Source organism: Pteropus alecto, unplaced genomic scaffold, assembly GCF_000325575.1.
Source record: "Pteropus alecto unplaced genomic scaffold, ASM32557v1 scaffold49, whole genome shotgun sequence".
Classification (NCBI taxonomy): Eukaryota; Metazoa; Chordata; class Mammalia; order Chiroptera; family Pteropodidae; genus Pteropus; species Pteropus alecto.
The window spans coordinates 1,085,047-1,100,086 of record NW_006443131.1 but is presented as its reverse complement, the minus strand read 5'-3'; the positions used below and the strand labels follow the sequence as shown (position 1 = coordinate 1,100,086).

The 15,040-nt window shown below is 56.0% G+C and overlaps 2 protein-coding genes across 5 annotated transcripts; one reads left to right on the top strand and one right to left on the bottom strand.

Annotated features, from left to right (window-relative positions):
• NAXE (NAD(P)HX epimerase) lies at positions 1-1,779 on the top strand. Its single transcript, XM_006923500.2, has 3 exons — positions 1-36; positions 935-1,082; positions 1,373-1,779. Exons 1-3 carry the CDS (start codon positions 1-3, stop codon positions 1,573-1,575), a joined length of 387 nt encoding a protein of 128 aa, XP_006923562.1. The 3' UTR covers positions 1,576-1,779.
• A 171-nt stretch (positions 1,780-1,950) lies between these two features.
• On the bottom strand, positions 1,951-7,992 carry GPATCH4 (G-patch domain containing 4). 4 transcript variants are annotated; one of them, XM_025040904.1, is made up of 9 exons: positions 7,900-7,949; positions 6,167-6,710; positions 5,901-6,074; positions 5,382-5,455; positions 5,195-5,287; positions 5,009-5,095; positions 3,484-3,572; positions 3,200-3,250; positions 1,951-3,040 (listed from the first exon to the last, which is right to left on the bottom strand). In XM_025040904.1, exons 3-9 carry the CDS (start codon positions 5,977-5,979, stop codon positions 2,266-2,268), a joined length of 1,248 nt encoding a protein of 415 aa, XP_024896672.1. In that variant the 5' UTR covers positions 5,980-6,074; positions 6,167-6,710; positions 7,900-7,949; the 3' UTR covers positions 1,951-2,265. The 4 variants fall into 4 exon arrangements, with proteins under 4 accessions (XP_024896672.1, XP_015453865.1, XP_024896671.1 ...); XM_015598379.2 differs by lacking the exon at positions 6,167-6,710 and having other exon boundaries at positions 5,901-6,009; positions 7,900-7,992; XM_025040903.1 differs by lacking the exon at positions 6,167-6,710 and having other exon boundaries at positions 5,901-6,042; positions 7,900-7,989.
• Between the last annotated feature and the right edge of the window lie 7,048 nt (positions 7,993-15,040).

The following is a 15,040-nucleotide window of genomic DNA, read 5'->3' as shown; positions in this document are numbered from 1 at the left end:
ATGGACATCCCTTTCCTTGGTGAGATGCCCCCAGAGGTAGGCGTCCAGTTCCGTGCCCTCCGCAGTAACCGGCATTCGCTTCCTTCAGCTTGCAGGCTGAGCTCGTCTGCTTATCATCCTTGGAGGACACCTTGGCGGAGAGGGACAGTGCCTGGCACAGGTGGTGCCTACGCTGCGTGGTTAGGAGGAGGGGGGTCTCCTCCATCCCCCGACAGGCGTGTCGAGTCCTTTCCCATCCAGCACACAGGGGACAGTGCCTGGCACAGGTGGTGCCTACGCTGCGCGGTTAGGAGGAGGAGGGTCTCCTCCATACCCCGACAGGCGTGTCGAGTCCTCGCCCCACTTGGAGGCGTCCTTTCCCATCCAGCACACTAGCACATCGTCCGCCCCTTGTGGGAGCTGAGGTGATGCGTGGATTTAGGGGAGGGAAACTTGGGAACTTGAGGTTTCTAAAAACTTTTTAACACATCTTAAAGATGAAGGGACTGAGGCGCAGTGAAGGAAAGTGAGTAGCCCACAGTCACAGACCAGGTCGTGGCAGAGCCGAGCCCGGAACCTGGCCCTCCTGACCGCCGGTCTCAGGCTCCCGGACACCGTGGCCCCCGATGGCAGGCAGGTGGGCCTCGGTGTCTGGACTCAGCCAGGCCTCAACCAGAGACCAACTTGCACTTAACTCACGGCCTCAGAGTGCCATCTGAATGACAGATGGCACTGGGCCTCTGACCCAGCGGGTGGGAGGAGGGCTTCAGGTCCCAGGGGACAGGGCCACGTCCGAGGCTCGCCTGGGCGACTTCGGGAGGGACTGCGCCCTGCTCCTCTCTGTACCCTGCACCTAGGAGAATGCTGCCGCAGCAGGGACTCGTCGGGGGGCGCTCGAGGGGCGGAGACCTGTGCAGCCGCTGGCTCTGACGTCCCTTTTCTGGCTCCACCACAGCCCATGCTGGTCGATGAGCTGTATGAGCTGGTGGTGGACGCCATCTTCGGCTTCAGCTTCAAGGGTGACGTGCGGGAGCCGTTCCGCAGCATCCTGAGCATCCTGAGCGGCCTCACGGTGCCCATTGCCAGCATCGACATTCCCTCAGGTGCTGGGTCCAGGAGGTGGGGGGTGGGGTCGGGGCCCCACTCTGTCCTGAGGCGAGTACCTAGGAGTCTGATTCTTGGCCCAAGACTCAGACCAAGTAGAAAGTGAGTCTTGGGGTGCAGAATACGGCTCTCTGCGTCCCACGACAGAGCGGGGTGCAGGATTCAGGGCACCCTTTCCGTGTGGCTCCGAGACCGAGGCTCTGCGGATGCGAGGTCCCCGGGTGGTCCGCAGGGCTGGGAGGGGACAAGGCGGGCCGTCGCCGCCCTCCCTGAACGCAGCCTCTTTCAGGGTGGGACGTGGAGAAGGGCAGCGCTGCGGGGATCCAGCCGGACCTGCTCGTCTCCCTGACCGCACCCAAAAGGTGTGCCGCCCAGTTTGCCGGTCGCTACCACTACCTGGGGGGCCGTTTCGTGCCACCTGCTCTGGAAAAGAAGTACCAGCTGAATCTGCCCCAGTACCCTGACACGGAGTGTGTGTATCGTCTGCAGTGAAGGAAGGAGCGGGTGCTCCCCCCAGAACTGGGGGGTCCTGGGGACTCTCTGGCAGTGAAGACTAATGGCTGGTGGGTGCCAGAGAGTGACACTGGAGACACAGCGTCCTCTCGCGGGGGGAGGGGGGACACGGGCAAGAGGCTGCTGTGGTATTTGGGGGCAATGAAGATTGACTTTCAGATGCTTTTCTGAAAGAGGCTCCTAGGTGGTGTGCGTGTCCTTTACATGCCATGTGATTCTCCAGTAGGGATGCAGCGGGGCCGGACCTGGTTCTCTGGGCTTCCCCGCCACTCAGCAGGGTAGCAAGACCACAGGCAGCTAATGGGGGTTTCTTCAGAGGCCCCCAAAAAACTCAGTTTGGATTCAGGCACAGGCTAAGGGCCCAAGCTGTGTTTATTCCACCACGTGGCACAGTGTGACTCAGCGCAGGCCGAACCCTGCTCCCGCGGCCTTCACGCCACGAAACCAGCGTGTTGCACCCAGGCCTGTTTCCCGCTGCTCTGAGCAAGGCTGCCCCACAGAGGGAGTCTGCATCCCCGTTCCCACTGCCCTGGCACGCCGTCCCTTGGCCACCTGGCTCCTATAGGCACTTGAGTCCACCATCTCTGGGGGACAATGCCCGCCCCCTGAACTAAGGCACAGTGCTTCCACTCTGAGGCAGACTGGTGTCTCAGAGCGCGGGGGACAGGGTCAGCTCAGGTCTGAGGCTTCAACACCCAGAAAGACTTGCTCAGGCCCCAGACCGGACCTGACTTCCAGTCTCCTCCGCTGCTTCTTTGCCCTCTGGACAGTGCTGACCTCCGCTCTCTCCCCCTCCGCCTGCTTCCGCCTCCGCCTCTCGCCCCTGCCCTCTGCACCCCTGGCCCCGCCGTCCTCTTCATCCTTTACACGCGACACACCCCTCTCCTCCTGACGCTGCCTTTTCTCGCTCCTGCCCTTCCTACCTCTGCGTGCTCTGCTCTCTGCTTCTCTGGTCCCCCCACCCACAACGGCCTCGACTTCATCCTCTGGGTTCAAGTCTCGCCCCTCCGCAGGCCCCTCCACCGCCTCCCCTCCCCCTAAGGCCCCCAACTCCTGATCCTCCTGCTGCCTCCGCCGCTTCTTCCTTTTCCTGGGGAACTGGTCCCCAAGCCGCCCTGTCCCCGCAGCCTCCTCCTCCCCGCTCCCTACCGCTGTCCCCGCCCTCTCATCTGCGGCCACCTCCTGACGTCTCTTCTTGCTTTTCTTGCGTCTCCTGCCCCCCTGACCAGCTCGCTCTGCGGGCTCCGTGTCTGCACCCCGTCCAGCTGCTGTCGCCTCTTCCTCCTCTTTCTGCTTCCGCTTCTGTTTTTGTGTGAGGGGCTCGTGCTCAGGTGGCAGCCGAGGGATCTCAGGGTCCTGGCCTCTGAGCTGAGCCAGGAAGGCCTGCTCCTGGGCCTCCAGCCGGGCCAGCTTGGCCTTCATCGTGATACCCAGACGGGCAGCCCTGAAACCGACGGGGCCTGAGTCAGGGGGTGTCAGGGCAACAGTCTGTCCTTGAGACTGCGCGGACAGAGGGGAGGGGACAGGCTGCTGTCTTCGAGCAGCCGGGAGTTGGGCAGACAGTGGGTGACAGGAAGTGGCCGAGGAGCCACCCAGGACCTACCTGTGCGCTGTCCGGCCCTCGCAGGCTTGGAGCAGCATCTCGTCAGTCAGACTGTGGGTGGGGAGAGACCAGGCTGACCGACAGCTGGGGGGAAAGCCCGACGTCTCCCCCCCCTTGAGCACCCCCCGACGTGTTCCTGCTGGGGCGGCACTCCTAGGTGCGGGGTACAGAGACGAGCCCAGCGCAGTCCCACCAAAGTCGCCCAGGCAAGCCCCTGACGTGGCCCTGTCCCCTGGGACCTGAAGCCCTCCTCCCACCCGCCCAGCCCTGAAATGGAGTCTCACGTCTGTGGCGGGCAGGACCCCTGGCCGTCATCACTGCAGCTTTCCAAGTGCTCGTCCGGCTTCTCCCCACCGGAAGTCAGTGTGGCCTTCTAGGAGGGATTGTGGGGTGCACAAGGCCCACTCAACACCACAGCCACCCCTCTTCTCTTCCAGAAGCCCCCAAGGATTCACAGCCATGGGTGCAAATTTGCCAGCCCCATCGCTCCTTGCAGCCCACAGGTGTGCCAAACCGCACATTTGAACTTGGGCAGGAGGTGGGCTGTAGGGGCGGGGCGGGGTGTGGGGGGCAGTCCTGGCCTCCCTGGCTCACGGGGCCAGCGGGCAGAGCGAGAAGGGAAGTGCTTTGGGCCATCAGGTCTTCAGGGTGGGGCACGTGCCCCCTGGCGGTTATCCTGGTGCCAGCAACTGATGATGAAGATGGCACCTCCCCCTCCACACCCCAAACCTACGCACAGTCCTTTATTTGGTCAGATTAATGGGGAACGTATTGTGGGCCAAGGACTGCGGACACAGGGAAAACACTGCCATGCGTCCGGCCCAGGAACCGACATGGCCAGGCGGACAGAGTACGGGGGAACCTGTCTGTGCGGGAGGGGTATCCACCCGGATGGCAGGTTTGGGGAAGTTTCTAGAAGCAGCTGAGCTCCGGAACACAAAAACTCAGCAGGTAAAGGACCAAAAAGAGCAGAGTGTCCCAGGCGGAGAGAACAGCACGTGCAGGAACTTGAAAGTGAAAGAACGTGGTCCCTTCGAAAGAACCAGATTCCACCTGGCTGCAGCGCAGAGACCCGAGAAGGGACAGCACACGGGACGAGGGAAGGTGGCAGGGACAAGGCACAAAGGCCACGTGTGCCGGTCTGACAGGTCTGGACTGAGTCGGCCCAAGTCAAGGAGGCATCAGTGACACGTGCGGTCCGTGTTTCAGGACACTCGATGCCTGTGCGGGTGGACCGGCTGCGTGGGAGGCAAGGAGCCTGCGCAGAGGCTGTGAAAGACGTCAGGCCGGAGACGCTGCCGGTCAGGGGCGGTCAGGGGCGGAGGATGCGAAGGGGAATGGGGAGGCCTGCTAGGCGCCGGTAGGGCCCGGCACTTACTAGGGGAGCACTAGCCGGGAGTGCCCTTCTACCAGCTGAGGCCTGGCTTCCAGTCCTTTCTGCCCTGACTAGCCAGCTGTGGGCTCTTGGCCAAGTCCCTCTCCCCGCTTTTGGCCACGTATGCAAAATAAGGAGCTGGGTGAGGTCCTTTCAGGTCTCCTCTGCTTCCAAGTGCTTTGAACTAGGCGTCCCTGCCCCGCCCCCTCTGGCAGCCACGCCCCCTCTGCTGACCACAGGGTCTGAAGATCTCCATTTTTGCTGAGAAGCTGGGCAGTCTGATTAAGCACCAGTAAGACTGGTCACAGGACCCTGCGATGTTAGGGCGGCCCCGAGAACAGGGAGGGCATGCAAGGCAATTGTTCTGGCCCCAGAAGAGACCAGGGGAGGGAAAAAGGACCGAGGGCCCCCCCGCAACCCACCCTGCCAACTACCTTCACAAACTTCTGATACAGCATGTTGGGCTGGGGATGACTTCGATGGGTGGTCTCCTTAGGAAGGCGCCTCAGCTGTACTCCGTCCTGTGGAGAAGCGCTGGTGAGCGGGTGACACGCCATGTCTCCATCGCCCCCACACGTCCCAGGCCCTCATGTCCAGGTGCCCGCCTATGAGAGCCACACCTGCCCGGTTTCCACCACCAAGCTGGCTGCCGTCCGGTTGAAGAGCTCACTCCACCAGTGGTGTGTGAACTCCCTGGCGGGGTCGTGTCCCACCTGCCAGAGGAAGAAGTGTGAACTCTGAGGACCTGCCTCCCATCCTCGAGGGCCTTCCTCTCCCACCCTCACCTCCCTGAGCCTGCCGTCTTACCCCATGGGTGTCCTGCTTCAGCGTCACCCTGAGGGCCTGGGTGATGCCATTCTCCTTCCGGCCTAGGCCTTTGCCTGCAGAAGTCAGAGCGTGACCCGGCTTATTCTGCCTGCCCCGGGCCCTCCAAGGCCCCCGACACATGCCACGCCTTGCCACCCCGCACACCCAGCACTGGGCAAGCGCCGGCCCTCTGGGAAGCCCTCCCAGTCCCGTCCTTCCCGGCACCTGGGCACGGAGCCCCCTGCCCGGGTCTGAGCCAGGCGGCTCCGCCTTCATAATTTCGTGATTGAAGTTTCTTCCCCCCACCCCCAGTCCTCCGGTCCACGTCTTTCTTTCTACCCATTGTCAAATTTCTCCCTCTTCTCGCCTTTTCTGGAAAAGCCAAAAATTTCCTTGTGCACATTTCCCTCGGCCTAGCTTTTCCTCCTCGGCTGAATGGACTGCAGAGGGTCATTCGGGATGATGCCCTCGGGCAGAGGTAGGCGGGGATGCCGGGTGGAGGGCGCCCTCGGGGGTCACCTCGAGTCCATCCATGCTTTAGCAGCTGCTCCTCGGCAAACTTCATCCCACGACTCTTGACCTCCGGGGTGCCACTCATGGTGAGAAAAAAAGTCGCTGGCCTCGGTTCCTCAGCAGAGAAGAAGAGATCACTGTCATCCCCTAAGAGGAAAGGAGAGCGCCCAGATCGCCCATATGGTGAGAAAAAAAGTCGCTGGCCTCGGTTCCTCACCAGAGAAGAAGAGATCACTGTCATCCCCCTAAGAGGAAAGGAGAGCGCCCAGATCCAAATCCACCCCGACTGCTCTCACGGGAATCCTCCCTCCACCCGAGAGAGACGGAGGAGAGGCCTGTCCTTGGGGGCTCCCGTCTGACAACAGAGGCCAACGTCAGTGTGTCGAACGTTACGTTAATAACGCCCACACTCACGGGGAGCTCACCACATGCCAGTCTGTGACGAGTTCCTGCCCTCTACATCCAGAAAGGTATTATTATCCCTACTTTACAAATGAGGAAACTAGGGCCAAAAGAGGTCAGGCGACTTGCTCAAGGTCACGCAGCAACCCCAGGCAGCTTGTCTGCGGAGTCACCACCGCACTGGACCATCTCCCACAGTTTATCACCATGTAATAAAGCAATGAGATGCTCATTAACCTGGGTTATACGAAAACAGTACTTAACAGAGCCCACATCCTACACCCACGCCCCGGCGTGTACACCGTCCTCCTGGTGTGGGGTGTGGGGCTACCCGCCTCTTCCCGGCTGCCTCCATCTTTCAGTCTTGTTGGAGCATCCCTCTTGAAATTGCCCCGCTTAGGAAGGGCACCCTTACTGAAAATTTAACGCATAACAGATGGATTACACATACCATATTGTCTCATTTAATCCTGCGAGATAGGGATCATCCCTACTTTACAAGCCAGAACAAAGCCTGGGTTTCTCGCATGGGGTTACACAGCTAGTGAGAGACAGAGCTGGAATATGAGCCCGGGTGGCCTGACTCCAAAGTGGCCCTCTCTGCGTCACACCCCCAACCAGTCACATTTCTTTAGTGACTCCGGTGCTCCTCCTTTTAGATCCCAAAATGGCATTATCAAACTTTCATACTAAATTTGCCTCTGAAATGGTTACGATGTCCTATCACACAAGACATTCCAAACTAAGACTACCACTGCTGATGTGACTCGCTGAAGTTCACTTCTATTAAGATCATTCGTTACAGGCATTGCAGACCACTTTTAAAGCTAATCAATGGCACTACTTCAGCAATCCTGTAGCCTCCCAAAGTGACAGCTCCGAAGGGTAAAACTTTCGTGTGAATTTAAACATCACTGTCACCCTCCTAAACATATATATAAGGCTTAAGAATGACCATCAGTCTAGTCAGGTATGAAAAACAGCAAATTCAAAATGACCAGCATTTCGGTTCACATTTCTACTGGGAAAGACGATGACCTGGGAACCTAACCGATACCTTGAGAGTCTCGTCAAAAGAGCACTGGGTGGGAGACGGCCCTATCTTGCTCCGTGACAGTGTTCAAAAGAAGTAAAATTCAAACACTGAGGCCACCTCAAAACTCTGCCTCTTCTCAAGTTATCTCGATCTACCAGCCCCCAGATTTCAATAATAACGATCATAACAGGCATTTACTCAATGCCAGCTTATTGTGAAGCGCTTCACACGGATTATCCCCCCGACAACCCCATCAAGAGGTGGTGTTACTGTACTTTACAAGCTAAGAAATGGCACTGAGACGTTACTTGCCCCAATCAAACCAAATAACTGGCGAGTGGTGGATGCAGAACCGCAGAACCCGAGTTCCAGGGACGTTTTCCGGCGAAGCGGCCCCGGGACACGCTTCTCGCGGCGGCTCTGAAGAGCCGGCTTCACTCTCCCAGGCTCCTTCCTCGTGGGACCTAAATCCCGGCCCTCCGGCCGCATTTTTCTTTTACTTGGGGAAAACTACTCTTCTGAGCCCGGGCTCCTACTGCCACCGCTCAGGGGACAGCAGCCCCTTACCTTCACGGCCGGGCGCGCTCCGCGGGACCGTGAGCCGGGTCCGACCTGGGCGCCGCCACCTTCCCGGAAGTGACGTTCGGCCCTTCTAGGCGGCTGAAACCATAGAGACGTAGGCAAGAACCAAAGTTCCGGTCCTCCCAGTAGAATGCGTGGACCGGGCCCCTTGCCTGTATAGTTGCCATAGGAACTCAGCCCCAGAGCGCGCCGGTTCTGGGGGTTCTGGAGGTGTTCGGCTTACTGCCTCCGTGCAGGCCGGAGCAACCGAGGCTTGGTACTAATTGGCCGGCTCTGGGCGCCGAAATCAGCTTGGGCCCCCACACTGAGCCAGCCCCAGGGCACAGACATTTCTCCAAGAAGGACATCAGATGGTCAATAGGCGTGAAAAGGTGCTCAACATCACTAATCATCAGAGAAATGCAAAGTAAAGCACAATGACGTGTTTCACGCCAGTCAGAATGGCCCGGATAAATCAACAAAGGACAAGGGTTGGAGAAAAGGGACCCCTCCTGCACTGTTGGTGGGATGACAAATGGGTGCAGCCCCTGTGGAGAACAGTATGGAGATTCCTCAAAAAACTAAAAATAAAACTACCTATGACCCAGCAATTCCACTTCTGCCTATTATCCAAAGAAATCCGAAACACTAATTAGAAAAGATACATGCATCGCTATGTTCACTGTGGCATTACTTCTAATAGCCAAGATATGGAAGCCACCTAAGTGCCCAACAATAGATGACCGGATAAAGAAGTGGCACATATTACAACAGAGCATTTCCCTTGGCACAGGTGCCACACATAGAAAAATGCTTTGAGGATTGGGGCTCCCTCTTTCTGAACTAGAACTTGGATAATCACGTAAAAAGCAAGAGCCTGAAGGACGCCTGGGAGCTGCGAGGTCTCCGCTATGGCATTTTCATCTCTGAGCCTCCTCCGCCCCAGACACGTGGCGAGGCTCCAGCCCTTCCCAGCGGGGGAGCTGGGAGCCGAGCCCCGCAAGGCGCAGCGGCGGCCAGCGCCGGCAACGCAGTCTTCTTGCGCCACCTTCTGGCGATATGATGTATTACGTGTTATTTAAATCATGACCAAAAAATTCATACACATAATATATATAAATGTATACAGATGACTTGAAAGTTTGAATAATAGATGACAAAATGTTACAAGTAATTTTCTCTGTATGATAGGATTAAGAGGATTTTCATTTTTAAAATTCTTTTATGTTTGTTCAATTGTCTACAATTAAGTGCATCATGTAATCACTTAAAAAAGCAATAAAAGTTGCCTTCCGATTTAAAAATTTGCTATTTCTATGATGAACGCTGGCTTCATTTTAAAAAACAGAAGTTTAATAACATGTATACCTCCTGTAGGCGTGAGAGAGACCCAGGAACTCTGAGCAACTTCTCATTTTTAATTTAAATCTTCGAGCTCCTTGAAATTTATTTACTTTAAGGAATGAGTTACGGATCTTATCTTTCTTTCCAGATGACTAATTAATTGTCCTAACCTCTAGATGTCCATTAACAGGCATCTCCTTAGATAAATTATGCTCCAGACGCCCACCGGAATGCGATGCAGGTAAGAAAGAGAATGAGAGAGCGTTATGTCACTTGCTGATAGGACAGATGTTCACTACATATTAGGCGAAAACGCAAGGTGCGGAACGGTTTGTATAGTATGATCTCAATTAATTAAAAAAGAATATATGCATGCTATATGTTTCTATTTATCTGTATTCTCATAGATTCTTAAAAAGTTTCTGGACAGACAGAAAAACTCGGAAAATGATTTAATTGTTCTAGGGGGAAAAGAAGAAAAATGGGAGGATGGAAGAAAGGATGGACTTGACTTTTCATTTTATCCCTTCGATAGTGTGTGTATGTATTACTTTTGTAATAAATAAAAGTAATTAAGTAGGACGTTGACTTTTCTGTGTGTGTGGTTTTTATGTTCTTTTAAAAATCAGATGATCCCTTAAAATCTATCAGTCTGCGTCTGTGTTTTGATTGATTCTATTCCCTTTGACGCCTCTTCCCCCAACTGATAATAAGGGCTAACTTGTGTTGAGTGTGTTGTAGGAGTCAGGCACTGTCCTAACTATTGATGTCGTCATTGTCGTTATCCTCATTTTCAGATGAAAAAAACAAAGCAAAGAGAAGGTAGGCAAGTTGCCTAAAGCTGTCCAGTCAGTAGGTAGCGGGGCTGAGCTTTATCCCCACGATTCGAGAGCCCGCGGGACTTAACCCCGAAGACATGTCGCCTTTTGGTTAAGTTTGCAAACATGTGAAGAAAGTTCCAATTTTATTTATTTACTCGGTAAACATTTTCTGAATGCCTACTGTATGCCAGGTGAGAAAGCTGTTAGGTCATTTCTTACTTTTGTTAAGGAAGGGTCTTAGTGCCATTGCTGGTCCCCTACGGGCTGGACACGCAGTGTCCTGCTGTCACTGGGCTGCGGTCTTCTTGCGGGGAGCCTGTGCTAGCTTTTGCAGGAAAGCGAGAGCACTAGCGTGTTGCTCTCAATCTAGGGAGGAAGAAAACAGTTATTTGTTAAGTCCTGCCAGAGATTTATTTAGCTCATTAATGAGGGAATCAGGAAGACCAAAGAGCTGCTTTGAAGAGCATTCGAGAAACAGGGGTCTAGAGTCAACAAGAGAGGAATGGCAAAATGAGATTGCTAATTTAGCTCTAAGACTGGTCAACTTTCTGGGACAATAAAACCAAAGCCCTTTGTCTATCGGGTAATAAAACTCTCTCATTTTGTCAACGTCTGTAGGTGAACTACTAACCGTACAGGACTGTAAAAGTCTGCATCTTTGTCAGTTGTAGATTACTTATCCTATACGCTGTGACAACAAAGTCACATTCCCCAAGAGAGTCAGGTGGGTGTCAAGCAATGTCTCTGGACCATGCTTTAGAGCGATACCAAAAAGCCCCAAACCAAGCGATCCTCGCGTTGGAGTTTCCGAGTGTGGGGGACCTGATCCACATTGGGGTACTGAGCAGCTGTAGGACCTTGAAAAAGTCACCAACCTTCTCGGGACATCAGTCCCCTTGTCCACGAACCGGGAAGCATAATATTGTGCCAGGATCGACTTCTCCCATGCAGAAGAATGCAAGATGGGGCTCGCTGTGCTGGTTTACATTATTCAAAATCTGGTCTGAGAATGGTCGCCAGCTTTAATACTTGCAAATCTTCTCACCTCTGGGTTTAAGTTTGACCAGCGTGAGACTGGGCGTGTGTCTGTACCGACGCGTCAGACCGGCCTGAACCTGTCGGGATGAGACTGCAGGCGGGGTGTGCCAGGGCGAGAGCCTCGTGGCAGGCAGGGCTATGACACGAGCAGGGGGCTGCAGGTGTCCGCACGGGTGGCTGAACAGAGATGGAGCACTCGCATGTAGCAGTGACCTGACCGTGACAAACGGAATGAAAGGTGACACTGACTCTTCCGGTCCTTCACTGATGATCCCAGTAGTAAACTGGGATCATGCTGGCCAACTCCAGGGGTCAAGAAAAACTAGTCAGCAGAAAGTGCCTGGAGGGCATGAGCGGAGCCTGCGGTGTCAGGGCCCCTGCTGGTCCTTCCTGAACCCGCCTCGCCTGGTTAGCAGGCAGCCCGAGTGGCAAAGGCCTCTCTCTTCAGAAGGTGCCAGCCCGTGACCAGGTGCGAACTCAGGCCTGAGCAGCCTCAGTCGATTCCTATTTCCAGTGTCTTGGGGGGAACTGAGAATGAAAGTGACCTTGAGCGAACTAAACGCTGCCCGGCCACGCACCGTGTTCATTCCTGGTCTCACCCACCCTCAAAGCGTTCTTTCCGCGCGCACCACTGCGTTCCAGGCTCCCCCCGGGCGCGAGCCTGGCGTGGCGGCAGGGCGGCTGTGGCGCCTTTAGACTGTCCCCTCTCTGCGGGAGGCTGTTTGTTTGAGTTGGGCGGAAGCCAATCAGATGCCTCGGATCAGAGTGTCCTGGCCCAGGAGACAGGCGGTCGTTTGTCTTCTGCTGGCCCTTGGGCTGGGAGGGGGAGGGAAGGGCTTAGGACCAGGGCTGGCGCGCACTGGGAAAAGACAGCCAAGTTCGAGGGAGCGCCGTGGGGGGTGGGCCCCCGAAATTGCCTCTGGCCCCCGTGGAGAGCCCCGCTACTCGTCCGACTTGCAGTCCGCGGGGTCACCCGGAAAGCGGCAGGTGCCAGGTCTGCGTCCACAGCTGCGCCTGCGCGGTCCGGGCAGCCCCGCCCGCTCCTGCCCGAGGCCCCTCCCATTCGGAAATGTGCGGTTCCAAACACGCGAAACTGCGGTGCGGGGATGCTCGGGGTGGGAAAAGCGGACGGAGAGCGAGCGGAAGCCCAGGACGCTCGGACGGGGCCGCTGCGGAGCGAGTCGCCTTCCGCCGGGGCAGCAAGCGCCAGGGGCGCGCTCGTCCTGGCGTCGGGAGGTGTGTCTCGGCGGGGGTGACACGGCGTGCGCGTGCACGTGTCCACGTGCATAGAACTGTGCACTTTGTTGCCTGTAAATGACACACTAGAGAGGTGTTGAAAGGAGCTTCAGCTCCGCCAGGGGGTGACACTTCGGAAAGAACTTCCTCTGCAGGCGCGAGCTCCACCCAGCGGGGAGGGGATCCGACTTCAGGATCGTCGCCCTGAGTGACAGAGGATGTGCCGGGCCTGGGGAGCGAACAAGATGACCTCGGTCTCGGAGAGCTTCCCAAAGTCTTTCCATCCTCGGAACGCCCCATGTCCCTTCCCAGGGATGGAAAAGTCCTCCTTGCTGGCTAATCCTCGTCTTCCCTGTTGCAATTCCAGCCTCTCGCCCCGCCGTCCGTGGAGCCGGCCTCCTCCCTGGCCTCACGCAAATCTCCTTAGAGCCTTGAAACTACGAGTATTGAGGGGACCCCATCAACCTCACCCGCGGTTCTCTCCCCGTCACCCGTTCGGCTCTCCTTGGGGATGGCGGGTCCTGGTCTAAGCCCGCCCCCACCCAGGCCCCTTTTTCCGGTGGCGTGTGCCAGCCTGTCCCGCGTCCCACATCCCCAGCTGTTGACATTTCGTTGCCATTACCCACAGGACAAAGAAAGGGCCCCTGTTGTTCAACAATGGGGGAAAGACTGAGACAATGGGAAATTGTGCTTCCGATGGGGTGGGGACAGAGAAGGAAAGGTCCGACAGATGGACAGACGGGGGACTGGACAGAAGGGCTCAGGTTTCTTGAAGCAGCTGGAGGTCCCGAAGGGCCTCTGGCTCCCACCTTGGGAGCCTCTTGCAGTGGGAGATGCACACCCAGGAACCGGGGGGCAGAGGTGAGGACTTCGCTGGGGCAGGAGGGGGGAGGGGTACTCCTCGGATAAGGCCCATAAGGAAAGTGGAGGCAGCGGAGCTTGACAGCTGCGGGTCTTCAGCCTGATCTGTAGTCCACCCCCGTGCCCATTGGTCCGACGTCCTCATACTGCTACTTGATTCACCGTTCTCTGGTCCATGAGCATCTGGAAGATGCACCCCACTCTCTGCACCCTTCCAGGTGATCGTTCCTGGTTGCCTCCTTTACTCCCTATCCCTTCTTGGGCCCCCACCCCTCATCCCAAGCCCAGCATCTCCCCCTGGGCCCAGGACAGTAAACACCACAGATATAGTGCTTGGTCGCAGGGCTGGACACCTGTCACTTAGCCTGCTTCGTGGACAGATGAGTGGCGGAGTTCTTGGCACTCTGGCTGCTTCTGTGAGCTTAGGGCAGAAGCCTTTCCGCCAAAGTGCAGGGGCACCTGTACTGACCAGGTGTGTTCACATCCGGCTCTCGGGTCCCTGGACCTCCCAGGGGCCCACACGACTCCTTCACCAGGAACCCCTTCCTCCAGCAGGACAGAAAGCTGCCCGTCACCGCTCCCTCCACCTCTGCGAGGAGACCAGCTTCTAACAGGTAGGCACGGAGCTACTGGCCTCTCGTTCCCTGTAAGGGGTGCGGAGCTGTGTGTGCACCTGTGTGTGTTGCAATAGGAGCGTAAGCCTCACCGTCAGATCCGGATTCAAACCCTGGCAAACCTCTCCTCTTACAAGCTGTTTGGTCTCACTGGAGTTTACTAAAACGTGTCTGAGTGTATATATTGGGGTTCACGATTGGTCCTGCCCGGTAGGATTGCTGGGAGGAGTCCTATAAAAGTATATGCGTAAAGCGCTTAGCGGCGTCTCAGGCACATTAAACTCCAAGCTGGTCGATGCCAGCTGTCACCACGACCGGTCCTTCGGTCAGCCTAGGCGCCACTGTCACTCTGCTCACCAGGTCCTCCTGGACAGAATTGGCTATGTCTCTCATGTCCCTGTCCCAGATACGTTCCTTTCTAACCATCGGGAATGCGGTTTGTGCCTGACCCCCATTTCTCCTGCTGCAAGCTCGTCTTTGGCCTTCATTTACTAGAAGATGGGGCTCAGATCCTTAGCTTTCTGACTCCTCAGTGTTCCCCAGGAGTCCTTCATGTAAGCTCAGCCATTCTCACACACACACACACACACACACACACACACACACAGCACCTACTGCATGCCAGAACCTGTGCTGGGAGCTGCAGGAATGAGCTGACACATACACAGCCCTTGCCACGTTCCAGGTACCGTTTTGAGCAGTTTATATATATTATCTTCATCAGATCCTCACAACTACCACGTTTTACTGGTGAGGACGTAGGGGCAGAGAAATGTTAAAAGGAACTTGTTCAAAGTCACGCAGTTAGGAAGGGGAGGCATAGGATTTTAAAAATGAATGAAACTAGGTTAAGGGATCCTCAGTTTAAAAACACGGTCAAGCTGGTGAAGGAGACATACAATAAAGGGGAAATCGTCACTGAAATAGACAATCGCCCTTGACATCTTTTTTATAACTTTATCGTTTTATACTTTATAACTACTGGAAACCTACTGACATAGTTTACATATGAATTTGTATTACTTTCAAATTCAAACTGTTAACTTAGTTGCTAATAAAAGTACTTCTAAGAAAAAAAAGTCCCCAGCCCAGCGCAGTAGGGGAACCTGGCCACAGTGTGGCAAAGTGGGGGAGAGGGAAGGCTTCCCCGGGGGTGAGACCCAAACTACACCTGTGAGGAGGAGCTGAGACCAGAAGTCGAACATGCCTGGGCGCAGGACGGGGGGGCAGGAC